Source organism: Lepidothrix coronata, unplaced genomic scaffold, assembly GCF_001604755.1.
Source record: "Lepidothrix coronata isolate B3197 unplaced genomic scaffold, Lepidothrix_coronata-1.0 Scaffold60, whole genome shotgun sequence".
Taxonomy (NCBI): Eukaryota; Metazoa; Chordata; class Aves; order Passeriformes; family Pipridae; genus Lepidothrix; species Lepidothrix coronata.
The window spans coordinates 872,545-896,493 of NW_016690240.1; the positions used below are offsets into that span (position 1 = coordinate 872,545).

At 34.5% G+C, this 23,949-nt stretch overlaps 1 protein-coding gene across 1 annotated transcript in view; it reads left to right on the top strand.

Annotated features, from left to right (window-relative positions):
- The window catches only part of MRPS9 (mitochondrial ribosomal protein S9), a 33,582-nt gene extending 11,205 nt beyond the window's left edge, over positions 1-22,377 (top strand). Inside the window, exons 3-11 of the mRNA XM_017817387.1 lie at positions 4,822-4,884; positions 4,980-5,010; positions 6,723-6,802; positions 12,968-13,050; positions 15,716-15,791; positions 18,249-18,417; positions 19,669-19,777; positions 20,611-20,780; positions 22,176-22,377. Of these exons, the coding sequence (XP_017672876.1) occupies positions 4,822-4,884; positions 4,980-5,010; positions 6,723-6,802; positions 12,968-13,050; positions 15,716-15,791; positions 18,249-18,417; positions 19,669-19,777; positions 20,611-20,780; positions 22,176-22,267 (873 nt within the window). The 3' untranslated portion in view covers positions 22,268-22,377. The remainder of the gene's footprint in view (positions 1-4,821; positions 4,885-4,979; positions 5,011-6,722; positions 6,803-12,967; positions 13,051-15,715; positions 15,792-18,248; positions 18,418-19,668; positions 19,778-20,610; positions 20,781-22,175) is intronic.
- Positions 22,378-23,949: the final 1,572 nt, after the last annotated feature.

The window sequence follows — 23,949 nt, forward strand, 5'->3', positions numbered from 1 at the left end:
ATGAAGATGGAAATAGTGTCTGTTTCTTTCAGCATGTTGTTTTTTTTTTTTTTTTTGCTCTGCAAACTAGACAAGACAATTTTGTTTTGAAAATTATTAGATCATATAAAAATAATGTAATATTAAAAGAAGGTGGGTTTTTCATATAAGGCTAGTGGATTGCTTTGTTTGTTTCTTTTTTTTTTTCCCCCAAAAGATGCAGCTAAAATGGTATATCACTTTGAACTTGAAACTTCTTTCTATCCAAGCTAAAATTCAGCTTTAGATAAAGTGACAATGATTAGGTTGGTTTCAATAAATTTTAATAGTTAGTTGTTAGAGGAAGATTTTATTTTACAGTACAAACTTAGGTGTGTCATTGATTCTTTTGTTGTTGTTGTTGTTAACCTTTTCTGTCTTGTTAAATAAAACACTCCCTATTTCAGGGAGTGTATAGCATTTTGTGTCCCATTATTGTTTCATTGATTCCTGGGTTTACCCCAAATATTCTGAATTTTGGATGCTGAAAACTGTTGAAGAATACTGCTAGCGTGGTTTGAAGGAAAACAGCTGTTCCAGAAAATATCTTGGTCTGAGAAATGATGAAGTACAGTGACTAAATGATGTGATTCAAGAGGCACGGTTTAAGAAGGGAAGTGGCTCTCATGATCAAGTTGAGGAGTAGAAGAAGCTGAAACAGCTTTTGCTCAGGTGTTTCATTAAAATGTTACGGCATAAAGTGTCACTTCTCTCTTCAGTGTTTTGATGATTAAAGTTTTGTATGTATTTAAAAAGGAATGAGCTGAATTCTTGAGCCCTCTGCCAAAAAAGGATGCTGCTGCAAAGGAGCCCCAGGGTGGAGGTTTTTATTTTTTTCATTTTTTTTTTTTTTTAATTTTTCCCCCCTTATTCTTTCTTTGTTTTCTATAAAATACCTTTTCTCAATGGGTGTTACTTAGATGACTATCTTTGCACATGACTTGAGCAGTGAGAATTGGTGGGATGATTTGTGTTTGAGTTGTAGCTTCAACAAAAGTGTGGAAAGACCCCTGGGCAAGATCAATTTAAGAACTGAACTGCAGTCTGTTTTCTCTAACCCAGTATGACACAGTCAATTCTCTTTGACTCAGTCAACTCTATTGAATTTTTAATTTCTCAAGACATTATGAAAAAAGGGAACAGGAACTCTTACCTAGCTGAACTTGTTTGATTCAGAGTTAGTCTCTGACATTTGAGAAAGTGAGTGAACAAAATTTCTTGGCTTGTAGATTGGTAGGAGGGGAAGGAGGATCAGGCATCAGCATGTGCAACAAGCACAGGGAAGAGGGAAGGTGAAGGTGTGGCAGTTACACTGAATTTGCACAACATGCCACATGCAGTGCTAGACAGATTACTTAATAAAACGGTTTGCATGTTTGAAGGACTGCCAGATACGCTTTTTGTTTTGTTTTTCTTTTTTAATGGGAATGGAAGATTGTTCTCATTATTGCAAGTGAAAGACATTTTGGTGCTGTGGGCAGTATATTGGCTCATCTGGTCTCTCAACCACTGATGATACAACAGAATTCCTTTTAATTTGCTACAGGAATGTTAAGTTTACCAATGCAGTTTAAGAAATTTCTGATGTAAACTATCTTGTTACTAACATATATTCATTATGATCTGCTTTTTTAAAGGTGTGACTACTGGACATTTTCTTTTTCTCTGTGTGAATTAACAGTAGAGTTTAAAAACAAAGGCTTTCAAATCCTAAAAGGAGATGGCTAACATTTTTTTAGTAACTCATAGCAGCAGCAGACTGTACCCATTCCACCTTTTTCAAGTAATTTATGTTATTATTTTTGGAAACAGCATTATGTTACTAGGTACCGGATTTTTAATTGTGATTCTGCTGAAAATAATTATGGATATTTCATTTTTAGAAGGCTCTGGTTTATTTAGCTGTGAAATAGCAGCCCAGAACCCATGGAGTCTAGAGTGGGGTGAATGTGTCTTATATAGCTGACATGATGCCCTGAAGAAAGTAGTTCTTGGTCATCATATTCAGCACAAGAGTTTCTTTAATCTAGAGTTCAAGTCTATATAAACCCTAGAAAGAAGGATATGGGCCAGGACCCTTTAGCTGAAAACCACTTCTGGAATGGAAAACTGCAGTTAAATCTAAAAGGTTTCTTGGGACCTTTACTGCTAGCATTTACACTTTGATTATAAAGTTTTAAGAGGGACATTCACCTGCTTTTTGTGTTTAGGAAAATGCAGAATGTACGGGTAATTCTCTGCGGAATTTTGGTTTGTGACATGAAGATTCCTTGGAAGGAAACCTGAGTTCCAAATCTGAAGACATTGTCAGAAGATTTCAGGGAAATAATTTCATGGTTATATGCTTCAGCTGCAGTTTGGAGAGACTAATTCTAATGTAATTCCTAAGACTGATCCACCATCTTTTTTTATTGCTAGTACACATGAGTGTTAAGAATTACAGGCGTTTTTTTAATACTTTTCTACAAAACTGAAACATTTACATAGATAAAATCAGCTTCAGTAGATAAAGTTCCCAGGAGGCAGCCTGACTTGCTATGTAGGTGCTAAAAATACAGTCTGAGGAGCCAGCTATGTAAAATTAAGAAGAAACTTCTGAGTAAAGTGGAATTGGAGTCTGTTGCATCCCAGGATCCTTGATTACATTCCCATAAAAGGGAAGAGGCAGGAAGACTCTATTTCTTTCCATTTTGGAAAAACAAAAAGCAAATTTATAAAAGGAACTATTATTCTTTGGTTAATTATTTTGTGTAGAGCTGAAAGTAGATGTTAGGATTTCTTAATGCAGGGTGTGCTTATGCCTCTAGTGTGAAAGACATGAGTATATACTTATAAAATAATAAAATAAACTTTCCAGAAGTAGATAAAATAAAATAAATATAAAATAGATACATATAAAGTAGATAATATAAAGTAGATAAAATAAAACAAATATGAAATAAACTTTCTAGAAGTAGAAGGTCTCAGATGGCAACCACTTTCTTCATTATAGATGTCAAATCGTTATATTTGGCATTTATTGAGGTGTCATAGTTACAGTAACTGTTTTGACTGAGATTCTGGAAATGCTTATATAAAGATTACGTCTTAAGTACACACACACAGTCAGTCTCAGTATCCTGTAATAATTTCTTTTAATATATTATATAAGGTGTTTGTTTAACATCATTTGGCTCACAGCAGATTTCTCTATTGTCATCATAATTAATCCCCATTTGTTCGTAAATAGGTGTTCACCTACTGTGTGTATACATAAAATGCCCATTGACTAACAAATGGGAATACAGTAGTCACGAAGAGAAACAAAATCACCATTTTATAAAATCAAGTTAAGCCTTTTGTTTGCTTCAGAATTCTCAAAATTTCTGTTCAGAATGCCAGTAGGGGATTAATGAAAGTAATAGGTTAGGTCTTTTTACACTCCATGCATATTAAATCAGTTGAAGCACTGACAAACCACTCCAAGTCAATGGAAAAAATTGTCAGGAAGTAATAGCCCTAAGGTAGCCTAACTAACAAAGAACCATTCTTCTTGAGAGAAGATTTTAAACTCAGATTTTATTGTAATTCTACTTTTCTGTACTGTTTAATGGAAATATAAATGAGACCACTGCCAGAGGGGTTTATTTGGTTAGTCCATTTTACTGAACAAGCACAAGATTTCTATCTGAAGCTCTACTACCCAGTGTCTGAAGTTGGCTACACTTGCCATACCCCTACATCTGGGGTTTTTTGATGGCTAGCTTTTTCCAGTTTTTAAAAACAAATGAAAATAAACAGCTCTCAGAAGTGCATATTTTTGTGTTATTAAATTCTGGTTTAGTTACATTGAAGAGGGAGAATAAGTTACGTTGAACAGAAATGTGTGTCATTGGGCTTAACCTTGTAAGGTGCTTTGCCCTACATTTTGCAAGAATGATTTGTATTATTGGTATGCTAACTTTATTTGCTGGAGGCAAATAACGTTCATTTTATACATCACATAAATAGTGGTAAATGTTGGTTTAGTAAAGGCAAAGTATATACCTTGTACATACCGAAAACAATGGTAAACAATGAGCATGTAATGAATGTCATACCTAAAGGTTTGCTAAAATAATTTAGAAAAATGTATCTAAGGAAAAGAAAGATGTCATTTAAGAGTCTTTCTTCTTTTAGTGATTCACAGTTGTTTCCAAATGCAGTGATCAATGAAATGCTTATTTAGGCTATGTGAAATATCTTCTACTGCCACAGCAAACACAGCTTTTTAGACTTAAGGAAAGTATGTCTGGAAACTGTAGAAACTGGGATTTTAAATGTGTAAAATTTGGCTTTTTCCTCTTGCTTTAAATAAAACTTCTATGCTTGGTCTGTCAGTAGGCACTGTTAACAAGCACTGATGTTTTCAGAAAGATAAATAGATAAATGTTGCAACTTCCTCTAGGAGTCACAGCATTTGATATTTTAGAGGAAAATAACTGTATAAAGGTGGTCTTTGCACTTGAGTAGTGCTGATAAGTTATGATAAATGCATTCTATAAAAACTAAACTTTGCAGAAGAAAGTTTACTCATTCTGATGGAATAGAGTACAGCCTTCAGAATGAGGTTTTACTTTTATGAGGGTTCCAGTGGAAATTATCTGCTTTTCTTTTCAGCACAGCACATATGTGGCATTATTTCTTACTGATTTGGTTACCTTTAGCTTTAACTGTACAAAGTTAACGCTATTTTTTCTTCATAAGAAAGTACCTAAGAAATGTTTTGATGATGATTTTGTGGAGAAAAAAAATCACATAGAAGATCTCTCTTCTTATTTTCAGAGAGCTATTGCCTATCTCTTTCCTTCTGGCTTATTCGATGAACAAGCCAGACCCATGATGAAGGTAGGATTTTTTTGTTGCTTTTCTGAATAACAGTAGCATGATATTTTGAGTAATGTTTTACTTTTGCTGATATTTGTTTATTTATTTATTGACAGCATCCTAGGGAAATTTTTCCAGAGCAGAGAAGTAAGTGTTCCTAGATATTTTTTTTATTATTTCTAAGTATTAGAATTGTTGTATATATAGAATTTCTTATTTTTATGGATTTATTCTTTTCCCTGTTTTCTAATGACTGCCAAGACAAGAGCAGTAAATATTCTGTGTTTTAGGATAAAAATTATTGCTGGATTCTGGAATACCAGTGGTCTTCTCAGAAATCGTGTTAACTGACTAAGATAAATGGTTTTCATTGTTTAAAAATAAACAATAACTAGGGTGATGTTGAAGTCATGGGAAAACCTTTTCTTGGATTCAGTAGCTTTTGTCAGAGCTGTCTATCACATCCATAAAATATTCATTAATACTATTTTAAACTTCATTAATACTATTTTAAACTAAAAGTTCTCCTAGTAACTTTGTTGCTCTAAAAGATTAGAAATACAGCTTTGAAATCGCTAGTTGAGAGAATAGGGAGAGTGGAAACTCCCAATCAGGCCTTTGACCTGAAAGTCCTAACTCTGTCCATACTGTCTTTGGTCTTGCTCCTGAGACACTGTATGAAGTACCAGTTGTCAGTGATATACCAGTATGTTGGTCAGTTCAATAAAATTGACAAATTATTTTTACATAAAACATTTAAAAGATAATGTCAAAACCTGTTGTCCACATTCACTGAGCTATAAACTGAAATTTATACTTCAAAATGTTCCCTGAACAATAATTTCAACAAAATATGCTTTCACAGTTGCATACATGGAAATTCACACAGTTCACTAGCAGTATATGTGGGTAAAAGTTCCCTGTATTCCTTCTGTTCTAGTTAGTTTAGCATCTTTACATTCAACTTCTGCTGTATTATATCTTAACGTTCCAATCCAATACATATCGGGCTTATCAGACAGGTTCTTAGAGTCTTACCTTTGCCTATAGCTTATAGCTGGCTTCATTTGAACTTCACTGGATAAAATGGCTGGGAGTTTCTCTACAGTTCAATTTGTAAAAAGGTTTTATTTTTGTCGTTTTTCTTTATTGGAAGAGATCTTTGTCATGTAATGTAAGTCTGATTTTTTTTTTTTCCTCCAAAGTTGAAATTTATTTGTCCTTAAATAACAGTTTGTAATGAATGCAAGTGGATGTGCTGAATTATATGGAATGTTTGTTTTCTTGCTGAACTAATTAAATAAACTATAGGATAGGTGTTTGTATTTAAATATCCCAAATATAAATATCCCAAATAACACGAGCAAGTTCTAAAATCACCCAAGTTCTGCATATGGTGGTTGCCCACGAAAGACAATTATACTTAGTTTAGCTTAGACATATTATGCTAATAAAAAACTTGCTCTATTTCAGAGCTGCTAATCTTTCATCTTTCACAATTATTATGTAGATTTCGGTTATCTCTCCTGCGTACTTCTTTCTACTCTAAAATGTATACTTCTATCTGTGATACCACCTATACAGTCTTTGAAAGTTTAAGCTGTACATGAGATATTCCCTTGTGTAAAACGATATTTAGAAATGTTACGTTAAATATTTGGTTATAATTACAGATGGAGATTAGCTTGACTAAATCATTAGATTTTCAGACAGATTGAACACCCATAAAATGTCTTTGTTCTCTGATATTTAAAAAGGTAATCAGTATTATGAAAGAGGTTTATAACTGCAGTTAAATATAAGGGACTTTTTTCAAGTGATTGTGTATCGCTTCCTTGTCTAATCTTGCTTTCCATTAGAAATACAGTGGGGAGAAGATGGCCGACCATTTCACTTTCTCTTTTATACTGGCAAGCAGTCATATTATTCATTAATGCATGTAAGTATGTTATCTGTAATAAATAATGTCAGTTCCCAGTCAAATATATGTTATTCTAGAGATGCCTGTCAGGAGCTCCTGAGTTTAGTTATGTTTTCACAGTAGGTCATAATATCACCACTGAAGTTAAATGCAATGTATATTTTTGTGTCACAATATCCATTATTACGAGCATTTTTATGTCACATTTAAGAGAACACACTGCATAATAGTTCTTGCTTTAATTTTTGGTTTATTTTACAGTTTTGGCGATGGACTGGGTTTGAATAGTCTGAACACTTTCTTGTAGGCTCTATCTGGTTGGTAGCATAAGCTTAGTAGTGAAGAATGTATATACAATAAAAATGGCTAGTTCTAGCAAAGTTCATTGTAGAATAAAAAATAGGATTTTCTTTCCTTGAAGGGCAAAACTATAGGAAATGTTATTTGTGCTGACATTTAGTGTGAAGAAAATTTGCATTTAAACTGCTTAATTGATTTTTCTAAGATGGTTCCATTCATGCAAACTTAAGGCTTTTTCTGATTAGCATGGTTCCAGGAGTAAAGGATCTGCATCTTTTACCTTTATGAAAAAAACTGTATCTAATAGAACATCACTAGACCCTGAGTCTTAACGTGGGTTATGAACAGTTGTTTCATATCTGTGACCATCAGTGGCACAAGCATTATCTGCGTGTTTAGGAGAGTTTATAAAAAGACATTCATGTTTCTTACACATACTTACAGAAGTCAAAAACATTAATAATGTATGCAGATATATTTAATTGAAAATTCATGTCAGATTTTGTTTCCTTGTTAGATAGTCTTAAAAAGTTAGCTCTGTGGTTAGTCAGTTGTCAGAAAAACAAACTTCCTGTTCTCACATTAGGTGCACAGCTTTACTGAGTGCAGTGCTTTTATTAGAATTATCTGATACTTATTTGCGTTCTGTGTACTCGAAGGACAAAATCCCCACTTGTCAGGTACATTTGTTTCTTTGGGAGAATAAAAAATAAAAAACGCTTCCCCCTCTTTTTTTTTTTTTCCTTTTTTTTTTTTTTGTTGTTGACCTTGGGCAAATGAGCTTCTTGCCCTGGCAGAAATGAAATGAATGATAAATGTAGAGTGTGTCTTTGCTGAGTAATGGAGCTGCAGCATAGGCTTTCCACAGAGGTTTTCTCCTGCACAGCCCGAGGCAGCCCGAGGACCCCTGCTGTTCATTTAAATAGGTATGTCAAATCTGCCTCGAAACGCCGCTGGTTTGATCTGTGGTAATATTTGTGAAGGTTCCATATGGACTTGAGCCCCCTGCAGTGCTAAGAAATAATGTACAACGCTTCATGGTGCAGACGCAAATTTTCTCTGAAAAGGGATGCAATGCTGCGTTTTAGCTGTCGGAGAGGATGATGGAGCTGACGCGCTAGGCCTGTCAACTTGTTACACGGATGGGTTGCACGCAGCAAGGCTGTGGAAAATCTGTGCCTTTTAACTTTTCTACTTAATCACGGTTGTAGCATTGCCTTTAGACTGTATGCTACATTAATTCTCTTCCTGCCTTCTGCCTTTCATCCCAAGTTTCACGGAAAAAAGTAAAGCATGCAGGTCTTGTAGAGGAGCCTTATCAAACAGCTGTCATCTGACAAGCCATTTGCATTTGTTTTGGCTGAAACAGAGCAACCCAAGGGCAAGATGTTTGTTGCATTCCATCATAATGAAGAAATTACAAATTTTACAAGGAGCACAAGTTTATTTTTAGCTCTTCCTAGCAGTTAGAAAGAGTATGTAAGCTTGCCTTGGAAGTCTCTGGAAGTATAGTTTGCATTTTGTTTCTAAGAGTGTGGCAGCCACCTTCAAACAAATGAGCTTGACAAATGCATTTTTCATTAGTATACGATACTTGAATGTTCTTCAACTGTTTCAGAATATTTTCATTAAATAGACTTCTATAAACCTAAATCCATTAAGTGAGGTTTAACAGGGTTTTTTTAGTTGGCCAAACAAAAGCCAAAATCTGCATGAAATTCCCAACATTATTAGAATAATGTGTATTTAACAAAATGTATTTTTAAGTCTCAAAGCTAATTAATTTGGCTAGGAAAAAGAGTTGTATGTTAATACAGCCTAGTGTAAGTAATCAGTCCCATTGGAGGATGTCCTTTAAATTGCTATATTAAATCTAATAAACCAGATGAATGTAATACTTAGCTTAAACTTGTATGCCATTAATTACTACATACACCCCCTTGAAACTTGAATTTTATTAATTATTAGTCATAGTATTATTGTTTAGTTAATGCTAATAAAAATACTATCCACTTTACTGAAAATAAACTATATATTTGTATGTATTTTAACTGCCAATATACATGTTGTTATGCCTTCAATATGAAATGAACTTTCATACGGGATATTTGTTATATGCATTATTGTCTTTGTCCCACTTGTTGAACAAAGTTAAACTCTGGGGAAAAGAACAATTTATTTTTCTTCTAATACACAGAAGAATGTTTGTTGGATGAAACACCATTTCACAAACATTTGATAGTATACTTGATCATCATTTAACTTAAAAGTTTTTTAGAGTAATATGTTTTTGTAATGTGCAGAAAAAGACAAAATACTCTTTTCATACAATTGTGTATAGCAAAATAGTAATTCCATGTAATCGTGCTTTTTGTACTTTTTGAGACATCAGTGGTTGTGGATTGAAATAAATGCTTAAAAATTGAGCATTTTAACTCTTAAGTAAACCAAAACCTAAAAGCTGTTAAAGTATGTGCTGAACTTAAAAACAGAAGAAACAAAAGTGCAAACTGAGGTAAAACATGGGCTTTGCAGCATATTTTAATCAAAATATTAATATAATCCTTTTCCCCCATAAAAATCTCTCCCTCCAAGGTTTCATTTGCTAATTTCTTCTCTATTTTTTTATGCGGAGTAAAATAATTGTTTATTATTTAACAAGAGAGTGTCCTTGAAGAGATCTGAAATTTGATCTCTCTATTAGAAATGGAAGCGTTTCAGTACATAGCCAATCTTGTAAAATCAGCTATTTTGATTGTGTAATAGCTGAGTTTACAAGACACACAGATGTGTACAGTCATGAATTGGACTATTGAATCCTCAAGTGATTAGTAAAATCTTCACCTGCCAGCTTTGAAAAAGCAAGTGTGTCTCCAGAAGCTTTCTTTAGATGTTGGGGAGTGAAGATTTGTCAGATAAATTATTGGGCATTACATGTGATTCCTGATTTTGCAAAGGCTCATCCACATACTTTACTTCACACGTGAGTGGTTCTTTCAGTCTATTGGCTTCATCTCTATACAGAGATTAGATACATGCATTAATTTTTTTTTTTAGTACTTCAGACCAAAATTTTATTTCATAAGAGATGCAAGTCCACTTTCATTGCCAGAAATATGTAGGAAATTATATTTAGTGTTTCTCTTACACTTGGAATTATTTTAAAATGCTGCTTTTTAATGTTGTTTGACTTCATCTCCTGTGTAAAGGGTTCTTTGTCTGAATAGACGTGATTGCTGTAATTTAACCAGAACAGTTTAAAGAGATCATTTTAATTCTTAAAATTGCACATTCTTAAGAACTTAAATGCGCTATGGAGTGTCAGTGTTCTTTGGGAACCTAGGGAGGGTCTTCAGGAAAATCTTACTGTTCCAGCTGTTGTAAAGGTTTATTTGTCATTGTAACTATGAATTTCTGAGGCTAAAAAGTAGTTGCTGGCAACCCATAACTCGTTTTACTTGCCTGTGTTTATCAGTAGTTTCCAAATATGACAAAATCTTTTAAGTCTTCTTTTAACTTGAGTCGTGTTACCTGAAAGTACTTCACTTGCTGTTTGGAAGCAATTCTGACTGTAGTTAGTCTGTCCTAAGATGGTAACTGTGATTACCTCCCCGTGTCCTCTTTTAAAGAACTGTGATGTAATCGCATTTTAGTTTTTTGCTGACCATTCCAGTACATCAATCTATATGCCAGAATGTGTTGGAGATGAGTGTTTGTGAGGAGGCAGACAGGAAACTGCTTGTGCCAGGTAGGATGGTGACACCCTTTGCCTTATAGAGGGTAAGAGGTAAGCCAAGAGGCTAACAGTAAAGTGAAAAACCTCCTTACACATTTATAAGACCTAGTACCCCAGTACCTCTTCTGACACCAAAATGTCATCTTCATGCCTGGTTTGACTTCTTCCAAATGTGGAAATGCATGGAGCTCACAGGAATGAATCTTTAAGACTGAGCTCTCCCCAGATAGCTGAGGGGCAGACACAGCTGTCCTTCCCCTTTTCTTCCCTCCCTTTACAGTCCCAAGCAGAAGTTCCATACTCATTCTTTTCCATATCTCAACTACAGATGCCTAAAAATTGCTTGGTGCAGACACACCCCATGCCCTCTAACACAAACCATGTCTGTGCCATGTGTAGGCAATAATTTTTGCAGCCTGATAGTCAGCTCTGGTTGTTAGTGACATAAATCTTGCCCACAGTAGTGATACCATATCTTGTTATCTTCAAGAACTACAGTTATATTTGTGAGGTTTGGAAGTATTGAAAATATGATTTGTGCTCTTTTATGTGGTGTTTCCTGCATTTGAGGATAAGAAGACTTTTTTAAAGTTGAAAATTTTTCCTATCTGATACTATCTCATGGAAAATAAAGGGTTTCTGAAAGACATACTACTATAATATATGAGTTCTCATGCTGTTTCAAAAGTGGATTTTGTACTTCAAGATTTCTGACCGTGGAATTATTTAAAAAATACTTGTCATTAAAAATGTCACCAGTGACCTGCATCAAAAACTTCAGTGAATTGTCTCTATTTAAGTGCTTTCAGTGCAGCTCAGATAACAATCTGTTATTTGTTCATACACTTTAAGTACAAATATTTTTAGTGTATGTGCAGGTGTATTTTATAGTAACAAATCAGCTTGAACAATAGAAATTTATAGCTAAGCAAGGGGCTTCTATTTTGAGTGGGTTTTTTTTTAAGCTGCTGCAGAAATTTCACTGCATCCTGTTGCAAATCCCAGTATTATGTTAAAAATTAGTATTTTGTTAGTTAATTCCTGACAATACAGAGCTGTCTCACATTTCTTCTTTTACTGTTTTGTTCTAAATAATACAAAGAAAAAAAAAACCCAACCATTGTTCCTTGTCCCCACCAATTCTTACACTAATTTCTCTCTGGTATTTGCTAAGATTCATATTAACGCAGTATAGGAAGGCGGCTATAAGCTCTCTGTTTTCACTTATAAAATGAAGTAAATTATTTGGTATATAAGTACTCAATTGTAGTACAACCACCTTATTGCTTCAATATAATTTATAATTATTTCTCCAAGTACTTCTATTTAACTTGGGATTTGAATCATTGTTGTAATTCAGAGTTTTAGATGTTATACTGAAAAAAAAACCCTGAAAATACTTTATGTAAAACATGTTTCTTCTGTAATCCTTTTACTGTGACTTTTTGGGATATTTTCTTTGTTTTGTTTTGGTTTTGTTTTTGTTTTTTTTCCCCTGAAGTTATAAATTGCTGTCACAGTATTGTTTGAAAATAATAACATAGCTAAGAATCTTGAGCAAACTGCTTAAAAATACTGAAAATTCAGGATAAGTATATCTGTACATGTGAAAGAACAGAAATTCTGTGATAAATTCTGTGATAAATGTGCAACTTTGTGTCCCTATGGACATGCCAGGGATGCCAGGAGCTTTGACTAATACGGACCACCAGTAAAGCTGACACTCTAAATGTACAAAAATCTTAAATAAATTAAATTAATTAAGGTCTTAAACCTTGTCAGTATTTTGAGTAAGTCATACTAAAATGTGGATGCACTGATGAAATTATTGTGCAGTATGTTTTGGAGTTGCATCTGTTATACAAACGTAGTTGCCTTTCTGTATACAGTTGAGAACCTTTTTTTATTTTTTTTCTTGCAAGCATATGTAAGAAGGCAAAAAACACTCTTGCAAAATTCAAAATTAATTACTTTGAACTGCATATTTTCCTTTTTTTTTCTGTTTTGGTCAGAGCTTTGCTTGTTTTCTGACCTCTGTATTTGAAGTGTTTGGAGAGTAAAACCACATAAACATGTGTTTTAAATAACAAATTTTTAGTATTAAGTGGAAAAATTACATTTAAATACTTTTTCCATATACACTTAAGGAAACATATGAAAAATTGCTGAATGTTGAGAAATACCAAGACCAGCTGATAGCTCAAGACCTTCCTCTTCAGAAGGAAAAAAGGTAATCCTCCAGTTAGAATGAATATTGATAGTAGTTATCTTAATGTGCTTTAATATGTTGTATTAGCATTTCTTGTAGTTTCCCCAACTTACCTGCCTTTTATTCCACAAACCCATTTTCAGACTTTAGCTCTGCATAATATTTTGTGTGGTAATTTCAGGTTGAAAAGTCTTGCCAGGTATGTATGGAACACTCACTTCTCATTGCTAGAGTAGGGAAACCCCACCTATTTCTCTTATTCTTTAATCTCTCCCTGCTCTTTTCAATATTCTTCCCTTTATAAAGTTTCTGAAATGTGAATTGAAAATATCCAGAATTCTGTTTCTGTATGCAATTTTTTTTCAAATTATTTCTAAGGATTTTGAAAAAGGAGCTAAAGTTTTTATGAGAAAACAAGGGCTTTTAAAATGCCAAATAAGTTTTTTCTGATGAAAAAATCCTAAGGCCTAAAGCTGAGCTCTTCAATAGTCTTTAATTACATTTCTTGAATATTTTAACTTACCAATATTTAAGTTGAAGAGTATCAAAATACTTAATGTCACAGTTTTTCTTCTAATGGCTTTGAAAAGATAAGTCATCAAAAACTAGTAATTTCAGAAAAGCTTATTTTGTTGGATTTATTTAATTATCACCAGTATTAGTAATTGAGTTTAGTTTTGTTTCTTTTTGTCTGTGTAACTTCTCTGGTATGCACAACAAGCTCTTCAGCTAGTTAGCCACTGGACAGAAAAGATCCAACTCAACCAGAGCAAGCTAGGGGAGGTCTAGAGGTGTTAGTTTCTTAGTACATACAGTTAGGATTGTCTTTGAAATGAGTATATGCTTTAAGAACTGTTTTTCCTCTTAGGCTGTATTCTTGATTTTCTATTTTGAGATTTCTTGCAAGGATTTTATACTAGAATGGTAAATTAAACAAGTCTTTAAAAGAAATAAATACAACAAGGAAGTTTTGATTTTGGCATTTACTGCTTTTCTGTATAGTTACTTTTTTCACTGTCCCAAGTTGTTTTTATCTCTTCTTGCCATGGTTTTTCTAGCTAGATTTATGCACAGCTCCAGTTGCACATCATGTTGGTTTGTCACTTCTTAATTTCAGCCATTTGTTATTTATGTTAGGAAGAGAAAGGATTAATTTGCTGAGATAATTTCAATTTCTTAAATAACAGAAGTTCATGTTTCTTCATGATGTAAATAGTGTCCTGTGACCCACAAAATGTTTTATCAGAGATTCATGTTAGCTTCTGAGCAGACAAGGGAACAAATGAATGTAGTTTCTTGGTGTGTGCTGCTGAAAAATAACCTGACTCCTTACAGAGCTCAGCCAGTGGATTTACTGATGTGAAAAATGACCTAAAGCTAGTCAGAGATGAAAGGTTTTTTTCCGTGTTAGGTTTTTAAAACCTCAGAGAATTTAAAGGATTTTTGAGACTTATCTTACACATTGGATATGGTTTTTCCTCTGAGATTAGTAAGTGTAGGTAGAGGGTCAGTGGGAAGGGCTGTTTTTTTTATTTTTTTTTTTTTTTATTGTTGTTGGTTTTGCTTTGGTTTTTCCTCAGAAAATAATCTGTTTTAGATGTATTTCGTAATATTAACTGTAGGCTTAGGACCTAATCTTGAACTATTTCAGGTTTATAGTTTTTCACATGAGTATTTCATTGACTTCATTGAAAGTAGCAAGTAACAATATATAAATGTAAGTATATACTTGAGTTGGTCAGGATTGGAAAGTTTTTAAAATTACTGTTAAAATCAGCATTGTTTCTAAATAAACATCTCTCATGTCCTGACTCAGAAAAGCATTAAAATACATGCTTAAGAAGTAGTACTACTTAAAATCCCTTCAGAAGGAGTGTTTTACTGAATCATAGCTTCCTTAATGCTACTGAAAACATTGTTTCTAAAAATGTTTTTTACCTGAAGAGGTAAGAAACTGGTTACATCTTTGCCTTAAATCTATCTGATAATGTTGGTGTGTATATCTGAGGTGGCATTCTGTGTAGTTGGTCACTTCATGTCATATATATTTCAAAGATTTATTTCAAGTATTGTTTTGTTTTGTTAGCATTTCTGTATGAGGCTGTTTTCTGAGTAGTTTCTGCTTTTGTTATCATCAGTGCAGTTTCTGTGCTGAGCAGCTCAAGATTGCACAGTAGATAGAATAAAGAGTGTCATTGCTGCATTAGTACTTTGACTATGCTTACTACTAGTGCAGTTCTTTGTATTGATCAGAAAAGTAAAGACCAGAGGCAAAAGAATTTGATTTTAACATTCTGCCTTTGATTTTGTTCTTTGCTGCTGGTAAACCAAATTTTTCCTGGCAGCAGGCTTTTAAAAGTAAGTACTGAGTTGTGGGGAAGATCACTTACTGTTACAATATTACTCTAGCTCATTCTCAGACTTCAATCATATGAATAATGCATAACTGATACTCATAATGTTCATGTCGTTAATTCAATAGATGAAGTTACCATCCCTTTCAAAAGGCAGATCTTTTAAAATCAACGTAGGCCTTCTCATGTTTACTATAGGAATGTGAGCCATAATCATTTGTAATGGAAAATGTATTTCTGAACGAAGACTGACTGTATGTGTGGTCTTTTGTGATGTAACTCTAATTGCATGGTTAATTAAAGGGAGCATATATATGTGGTATTTTAAACAGAAACCTGGCTGGCAGCAGATGGCTGACTAAGATTGAATTGGAAGAAATGTTGTTAGAAAAACTGTCAGATGATGATGTAAGTAATTAATCTTTCTAATGTTAAGGAGGCTTGTGTCTTAAAAATACGGACTCTGGGTGCATTTTTGGATACTGAAAAGGTACCGTGTAGAAGCAGGTGCACTTCAAAAGGCTTTGCTGAATTCTGATAAACTCTGCATATGTTCATACCACTGTCACATTCAGGTTGGCCTAAAGTGACCTGTGTTGGGTTTTTTTATCCAGCACAGTACAGAACTATTAAGAGCTTTCCCTTGTTACTAACATAATTTAGTTTTTCTCCTGGTGGTAACACTGTGAGGCCTAAAGCACCTGTTCCTTGTCATCTAATTATTTAGTCAGGAATGGGGTATAGTGACACTTTAGTAGAAATAATTAGTCATTTATTGTAGTTACAGATGAAAAATGGACAGGGCTAGTGCTTCTGTCGCTTATTGTAGAGAAGGAGTAATTATTCAAGATGGGAAGTCCTTTTTCTTAGTGATTGGCTACAGAATCAAATCAGAAACAAGATATATAGATCTGTGGTTTGATATAGATATCTCTTCATTGTTATGAATATCGTGGGAGAAAGGAGAGTTTCGCAGTTTCCCCTGCAAACTCTATCATTCTCTAAGTTTGGAGTCCTTTTTTACATCTATCTCTGTGAATAAGACTGTTCATCCTAATAGTCATACACCTTTTTCTCATTCAGAGCTTTTCCCTACAGTCCCTTGAAGAGCGTCAGATTTTGTAACAGCAGGTTCGGTCTATGTGGCCAGCTTAGTTTTCTTTTGGAATATGACAGTACCAGAGAATATAACTCTATTTGTGTGAACATCCAAAGTGTCTTCTCACCTAGAAGTACTGTTCCTCAATCTCTTCTGTCCTGTGGACAGCTTCATTGCAAAAATAGCAGAACAGCAGCAAACAAGCCCTTTGCTCACTTGTCATCTGGAACAGTAGCATGTGATGGCTTCCTTGCCTGTGGGGGATGTGAAAAGGTCTCAAGCAGATTGTGGTCCATAAGCATAAGTTTGAAGTAGCTGTTGTAAATTATCCATCCTGGTAATACCCAGGAGACTTTCTCTGTCTTGCTCACAGTAGAAGCCATTATGACTTCATTGTTTTCAGTAGCTCCTGGCTGTTTTTCCTCTCAGAGTGCCAGGTCTAGTTGTACAACTAAACAGTTTGGTGTTCTTTGTTGCTTGCTTTTAGTACATTCTACATCTGTAAAAGTAGATTGCAGTTAACTTAAAAAAAACTCAACCAACCAACCAAAACCCAGTATCAAACCTTTTTACATACTGGCCTCTCATATGTGAAACCACAAAGCCTCAGGCAATTGGAACAAAGATTGCTTAAATGTATTTGAAAGATCTCAGTATAAGTTGCCAGTCTTACCTGCTCAAATTCGTATATTTTGCCACTGCATTGAAATTTTCTGTGGTGTTTGCATTATGAAAATCAGAGCTATTGATTTTTTTTTTATTTTTCACTCTCCAAGGACTTTACCACATCTGTATTATATAGTTAGACAGAAGTAGTTTTCAAGAGATGTCAGAGTTCCAAGGCCTATTGTTAAGTTACAAGAAAATAGTAATTTTGTGCAGGAGACTCTGGTAACAGAGGAAGAAAAAATACTTTTAATAATCACTTGTAAGTAGAAAAACGTTCAAAAATCAGGTTATGATATCTATATGAAAAATCCATTTTAGATGATATCATACCTTTATATCCTGTGACAGCTGTCTGGTGCTCCTGCCAGTAACACTTCATAACAGGACATCCCAGCTTTTAGCACAAATGGGTTAACACAGAGGTGTGTACTCTTTTAATCACATGTTGAAGAACTTTGGAGGGAGATGTAAGGGGGAAGGAGAACCACACAGTAGCAAAAGATAATTTATTTCAAGAGGTTGCCCTTTAAGTCAAGTATCTCTTGAATTTTTAAATAGCTTGATTGTTCAGTTTTAAAGGAAATCATAAACATTACAGTAACTCAACTTGAGCAGCCAAAGATAGATAGATAGGCATTTTCTATATATGTTATGAAATATAATCATTTATGAGGTTCAGTTTAGTGAAATAAAATTATTTCCAAGTCAGTGAATATGCTGACTTACTTAAAATCAGGTGAAGATCTTTTCATTTTGCCATTTTAATAAAACAATAATAAAATAATGACTCCCGCAATGTTTTCTTTTTAAAAGTCAGATGAACTTCATTCTAATACAAAATCCTTTATTACAGAGGTGTTGGTTATGCTTTCAATTAAAGTTTCACTTTTACCTGAAGAAAGAGCTAGGTGTCTTTAGTTACACAGAAAATGATGCAACTGCATGCTGTTCTTAAATCAGTATGTAGGTGCAAAAGTGTCATCTTGTCAGAAATCATCAATAAAAGTGAAGTAGGAAAGATCCATTATATAAAAATAGAAAGTTTTAGCAAATGCAATTACATTTGCATCCTTTAATGAAGTCTTGTTGTCCTACAGTATTCGAGATTTATTCAACTCTTACAAAAATTGACGGATTTGCCGTGTAGTGACATCGAGGAGAAGTATATACAGAAGTTTTCCAAAGAACTTCCTGTGCAGATGCAAAAAGTAGTTATTGAGCCCTTGCAGTATGATGAGCAAGGAGTGGCCTTCAGCACCGGTGAAGGTAATAATTTCGAGTTTGCTGGTAACAATGCAGAATTTTTTTCCTCCTCATGTTGCTTCTTTTCTAGTATGTACAATATTGCTGAAAGAGTCACTACTTCATTTTATATGGTTATGTGTATACTGCATGTATAGTTGTTAATGATGTTATGGCATACCCATTTTATGACATGGTCTAGTAACAAAGTGGAACTTTTTAACCCAGATTCTATCAACTGGTTTTACCACTATTTCTGTACAGTGGTAGCTGTGTAGAGAGGACTCTGTTGTGATACATGCTGTAGGATACAAAAAGACTTTCATTTTTGGCAGGAGTTGACTGTTGAACATAGAGGGTGGAGGACTGAAGGGAGCACAAAAACATACGAAGAATTCCATGGATATAACAGTGGTTGTTGCTTAGAATAAAAATGGCAAGAGAGCTTTGCTCTAGCTGGCTTGTCTTCAAGATTACATGACAACAAAGAGATGTGAGATCACCAAACTGTGGTTTAATTCACACTGGTGTTCAGTAGTATCTTCAGAACAGTAACTGAAATTTGATAAACATGCGATCCATGTTATTTAAGAAAAGCCACCAGGTGTAATAAGTTCAAAACCAGTCATTTGTATCCCATAAGCCCCAACATGAAGAAAAATGCCGTTTGTTTCATAATTCGTTTATCAGAATGATTGCTTCCTGTGAGCTAAAGGAATTTGGTCTCAGACTTCAACACAGAGAGTTTGTCATGTTTTAGCTTGAAACTATTGCACTTAAAGAGAAGTAACAGTAAGTAGCAATTTCTGAGGAACTGTATTAATGCTGCATATTATTGCTTATACCAGTGTAATTAAAGTGTTAATCTTTACCAAGTGAATATTCTTGAACTACTGTACATTTTTATGATTTTATAAAGTATTTTAATATTACTAGAAATTGCACTTAATGGTAAATGTAGTAGTTCAACAAACTCTGTATTTTCATCTATCGTGGCATCACCAGGTCTAGAAAGTGTCCTGAACCACTGAAGTTATGGGAGGTAGAGCATTATCTCTACTTCCTCCCAACACACACTTCTCCCCCACTTAATAAACATTGGTTAAAATATATTGAAAGACAGTTGTTCTTTGTTTGCTTTTTTTTTCTTACCTCAACCTACAAAAACAAACAGCTGACACTGTATGAAAGTGTTGTGGTTTGCTAACTACTTAATCAGTTGAAGTTCTGTAGAATATTGAAGCCTCATAATAGTCTGGGTTTAATTCCTTTAAGGTAGAAGAAAAACTGCAAGAGCTACTGCAGTAGTTTATGACAATGGGACCGGAAAAATGACAGTGAATGGAAAAGACATTTTGCATTACTTCCCAGTGCTGCAGGACAGGTGAGAACACTATGAAATGCTGTATTCTTACTGTACTTAAATTGTTCCAGCAAAAGTAATGCCATGCAATAATATGCTGGTGTTGTGTTCCATGAAGTTGGTTCTCTGTTCTTGTTTCTGTATAACTATCTGTTTTATGAAAAGGTGTCTTGCATTTTTCTTCTAATTTTCAGGAGTTTAAGAACTGATAGGTAAGCCTTGCTCTGTGTTTGTTATCTCTCACTTCCTGAAGAGATGTAAAAACCAAGAGCGCAGGCTGTTTGAATAGTTCAAATTTTAGTCCCTCTAGAAGGGGCTTGCAGTTTATTTTAAAAATAAATAATAAATATTACCTTTAAATGTAGAGATTTGCAAATTGTATGCATGTGTAATTGCTCTGGCATACAGTAACATAGTGGAAGCAGACGAGGGGAGACACTTCATGTAAAGCTTCAGATTTTGGAGGATGTGCACAGTCTGATATAGAAAAGACTTGTCATAAGGCTGACGTAAGGTTTCTATCCTTTATGTGATTTTGATTTTTATTTTATATTGTAGTTTTTAAGCTCAAGGATAGAGGGGAGAGGTTGTTCAGTTTCAATATCCAGAGTGGACAGATCTTGGCATCTATAGATAAGTAGTGGAACTGAAATACTTGCCATTGGCAGTAAGAATATGCTCCTAACTGCTGTTTTGTTATTGATTTGAATGAGATATGAATATCTTTCTGGATCTCTGCCTGAAAGTTAACTTTTTTTGTATATACTATGATAAGCTATGTGCCTAGCATGTAACTTTATGCATGTGAATATATTGCATTTATTTATTTTTGTTCTTTTTTTTTTTTTTTTTAGGGAGCAGTTGTTGTTCCCTTTCCAGTTTCTTGGCAGAATTGGAAAACATGATGCGGTTTGCACAGTCTCTGGTGGAGGAAGATCTGCACAGGCTGGAGCAATACGTTTAGCCTGTGCAAAAGCCTTAAGGAGTTTTGTGACAGAAAAGGAGGTGGAATTCATGAGGCAAGGTAGGAATTGAAATTATTTCAGTGTTTCTTAATGCGTTTCTGGTAATTAACAGAATTAATACAAGGATCATTAAGGATCAGATTTGAGTAAATAATCCCAATGAAACCTTGTATATTGTATAAAAGGGATCTGCATTTATTTTTAGATTGTTTTCACTTGTTTCCTAGCATCCTTTGTGTACATTTTGGATGACTTCTCAAGTCTTTCCATCTGTTCATGACCTTTTTTAGGTCTATTAACCAGCTCATATTGCCTTAACATAGAATCACAAAACACAAATGTGTATTCAGTAGTAAATAAATCTGGATCAGGCATTAGTGAGCTGTAAGGTACTAAGACTGTGTTTTGTTTTACTTGGCTAATTGCATCTTGTTCATGTTTAAAAAAGTTTTCTTCTTGAATGTAAATGCTGGAGGGTTAGTTTTGAAGAGAGAGTAATGAGCATAAACACATTGCATGCAACTAGCCAAACTGAGGGAGCTTCTTTCCACTCTTGCATTATTTAGTGTTTAGAAGTTACATAGGATAACATGGAATTTATTTAGATAACTGCAGTATTTGATGCTTCTCTGTGATAAGATGCCATGCTGTTTCAGCAAATACGGAATTATTAACAGTGAACTTTTAACTATACTTTTTCTGGACTAGTAGCAAGAATACCTGCCTGTGTTACTGGCAGAACAGCTGTGATATTTTTTAACTCTATTGTCATCCATGGAACCAAGGCTATTTTCATGCTACTGTCTTCACAATAAGTTTCCTTGACTGTACCTTTTCAGTACTGACAAGTATGACTTGCTAGGAATACCCTTGTAAACAGACATCGTAATGAGTTTGGTATCTGCACTGAGATCAGCATAATTCTGAACATGTTTTGGACATTGCCAAATATACTTTTGGAAGGACCAAAGCAGTCGTCTCTGAAATGGAGTATGTGTACCCTACCTGATCCATGGGGATTCAGTAAAAAAATTTTAGACTTTGTAAATTCATTTACAAATGAATAAATATACATATATTGGAAGTGCATGTTCAAAAATATTTTACTGATAGGACTAAATGATCAAAAAGAGTTTGGAGGCCACTGCTCTAAAGGATCTAGCAATATGAATAGATATAAAACAGTGTTTTATAGATTCATTTCTTTTAGTGGTTTGTAAAGAAAAATGTGAAGAAAGCTTGGTTACTAAAGAAAAGTTAAAATGTTAGAATATATGATGACAGTCTTTTCAGTGTGTTTTTATACTGTACCTTTATCCTTCTAGATGTTACAATTCATATTGTTAGTGAAAGTCAGAGTTATTGGCTGCCTTGAATCTACTGCATCACATGAAGTATACCTGTAATACTAACTAGTAACAGTAAATAAACGGGTGCTTTTCTGTGCTTTGTAGCTGGATTACTGACAGTTGACCCACGTGTGAAGGAACGAAAAAAGCCCGGTCAAGAGGGAGCCAGACGGAAATTCACCTGGAAAAAGCGATAAGTCTGGCTATTTAAAGAATGACAAGTGCTACCAAAACTTCAAAACATACTGATTTATCATTTAAAACTGTTGTCAAAATATATTTAGTAATAAAGACTTTTTTTTCCCCCGTTATAATCACTATGTTTTTTCCTGTTTAAAAAGCAACAAACAGCTTTCTTTAAATTTATTTAAAATTGTGGAAAATCATGGTGTGATTTGCCAGAATGCTAAATCTAAAATAGCAGCTTGAGTGCCAACTTTGCATCTTAGCTTCACTGAAGTCGGTAACGATTTATGGAACTGTTGGTGAATTACAACTTCTAAAAATCAGTGTATTTGTTTAATGACTTACCAGTCTAAATTCTGACATTAGGCAGTTCCTAACCAGGTATTTGGACATCTTTGACGTGCCTCTCTCTCTGCCTCACAGGTATCTGAGGATAAGTGACAACTTCCCACCTAAATTATGCTGGAGTTGAGAAGCTAGTGAGAATGGTACTGACAATTGAGGGGACGTTGAGAGAGGAACAGTCACAGAGGATAACCTTTGCCTGTGGAATCAGTTGTCTCTAGGATGCTTCACTAGGTTAAGTAGGGAGTGATTCAGAGCAAGTGCCTAAATTTAGTTGCTCTGAATCACCCTCTGGAGGAGTAATTTTTTCGGTTCTTCCCCCAAATGCAGAAAGAGCTGGAGGGATTAGGCTGAAGTTAATCTTTTAGAATACTCTTCTCCACCCCTTAAATCTCAAGGGGCCTGATCAAGGATGCGTGTTCCGAATATGGCTAGTGCACAAAGATAGCATTGGACTCTTTGCCAAATACAGTCATAACTTTTCTTTTTTAAAATCAGAAGCAGGAGGTGATGACAGTGCTGCCCACCTCCTGTCTATAATTGTAGCCTTCCAAAATAGATTAGTGGTTACAGCACTCATCCAAAAGCTTAAGGTTTTGGTTTATTGCCAAGTTCCTTCCTGGGACAGCAGTCAAATACTTTCAAGAAAGAGCACATCCTTCATCTGTCCTGTAGGAACTGGGCTACAGAAAAAAGAGGATAAAATTCATCTCCTCAGGAGGAAGCAGAAAAAAAAAATTGAACTCGGTAGTTTTAACAACACGACACCTTCAAACTTACTTTTAATTTAGAAGACTTCAGTACTTTGAATTCTTCCTCCCCAGCCAGATTTTTTTAAGTGCTAGAGTACTACTTCTGCTGCTTATTTGCTGTAGATCATACCAAAAACTTAAAACCTCAGAGGTCACAAAAGGTGCCAGCAGGTCACTGCAGCTGATAAGCAACTCTGAGTGATCTGTATGGGTCGTTATTTTCCCAAGCAGCATTCAGGAGGGTGCAGCAAGTAAATAGACCTCATGAGCTAAGACAGAGAAGGTCAGAAACTGAGTATGCATCCTTGACTGATGTGTTTGTGATTCCTTACTCTCCAAAGCCACTCTGTGCTTCTTTTTAACTCCTGTTTCATGAGAATACTCTATAAACTTGGACAAGATTTCTCATTGCTAAGGTAGTTCATCTCAATCAAAATACATGACTCTGAAATTACCTGAAAGAATGCTGTAGCAAGGTGGGTGTTGGTCTCTTTTCCAAAGTAGCAAGTGATAGGATGAGAGGAAATGGCCAAAGGGTTGTACCAGGCAAGGTTTAGATTGGATATTAGGAAAAATTTCTTCACCGAAAGGATTGT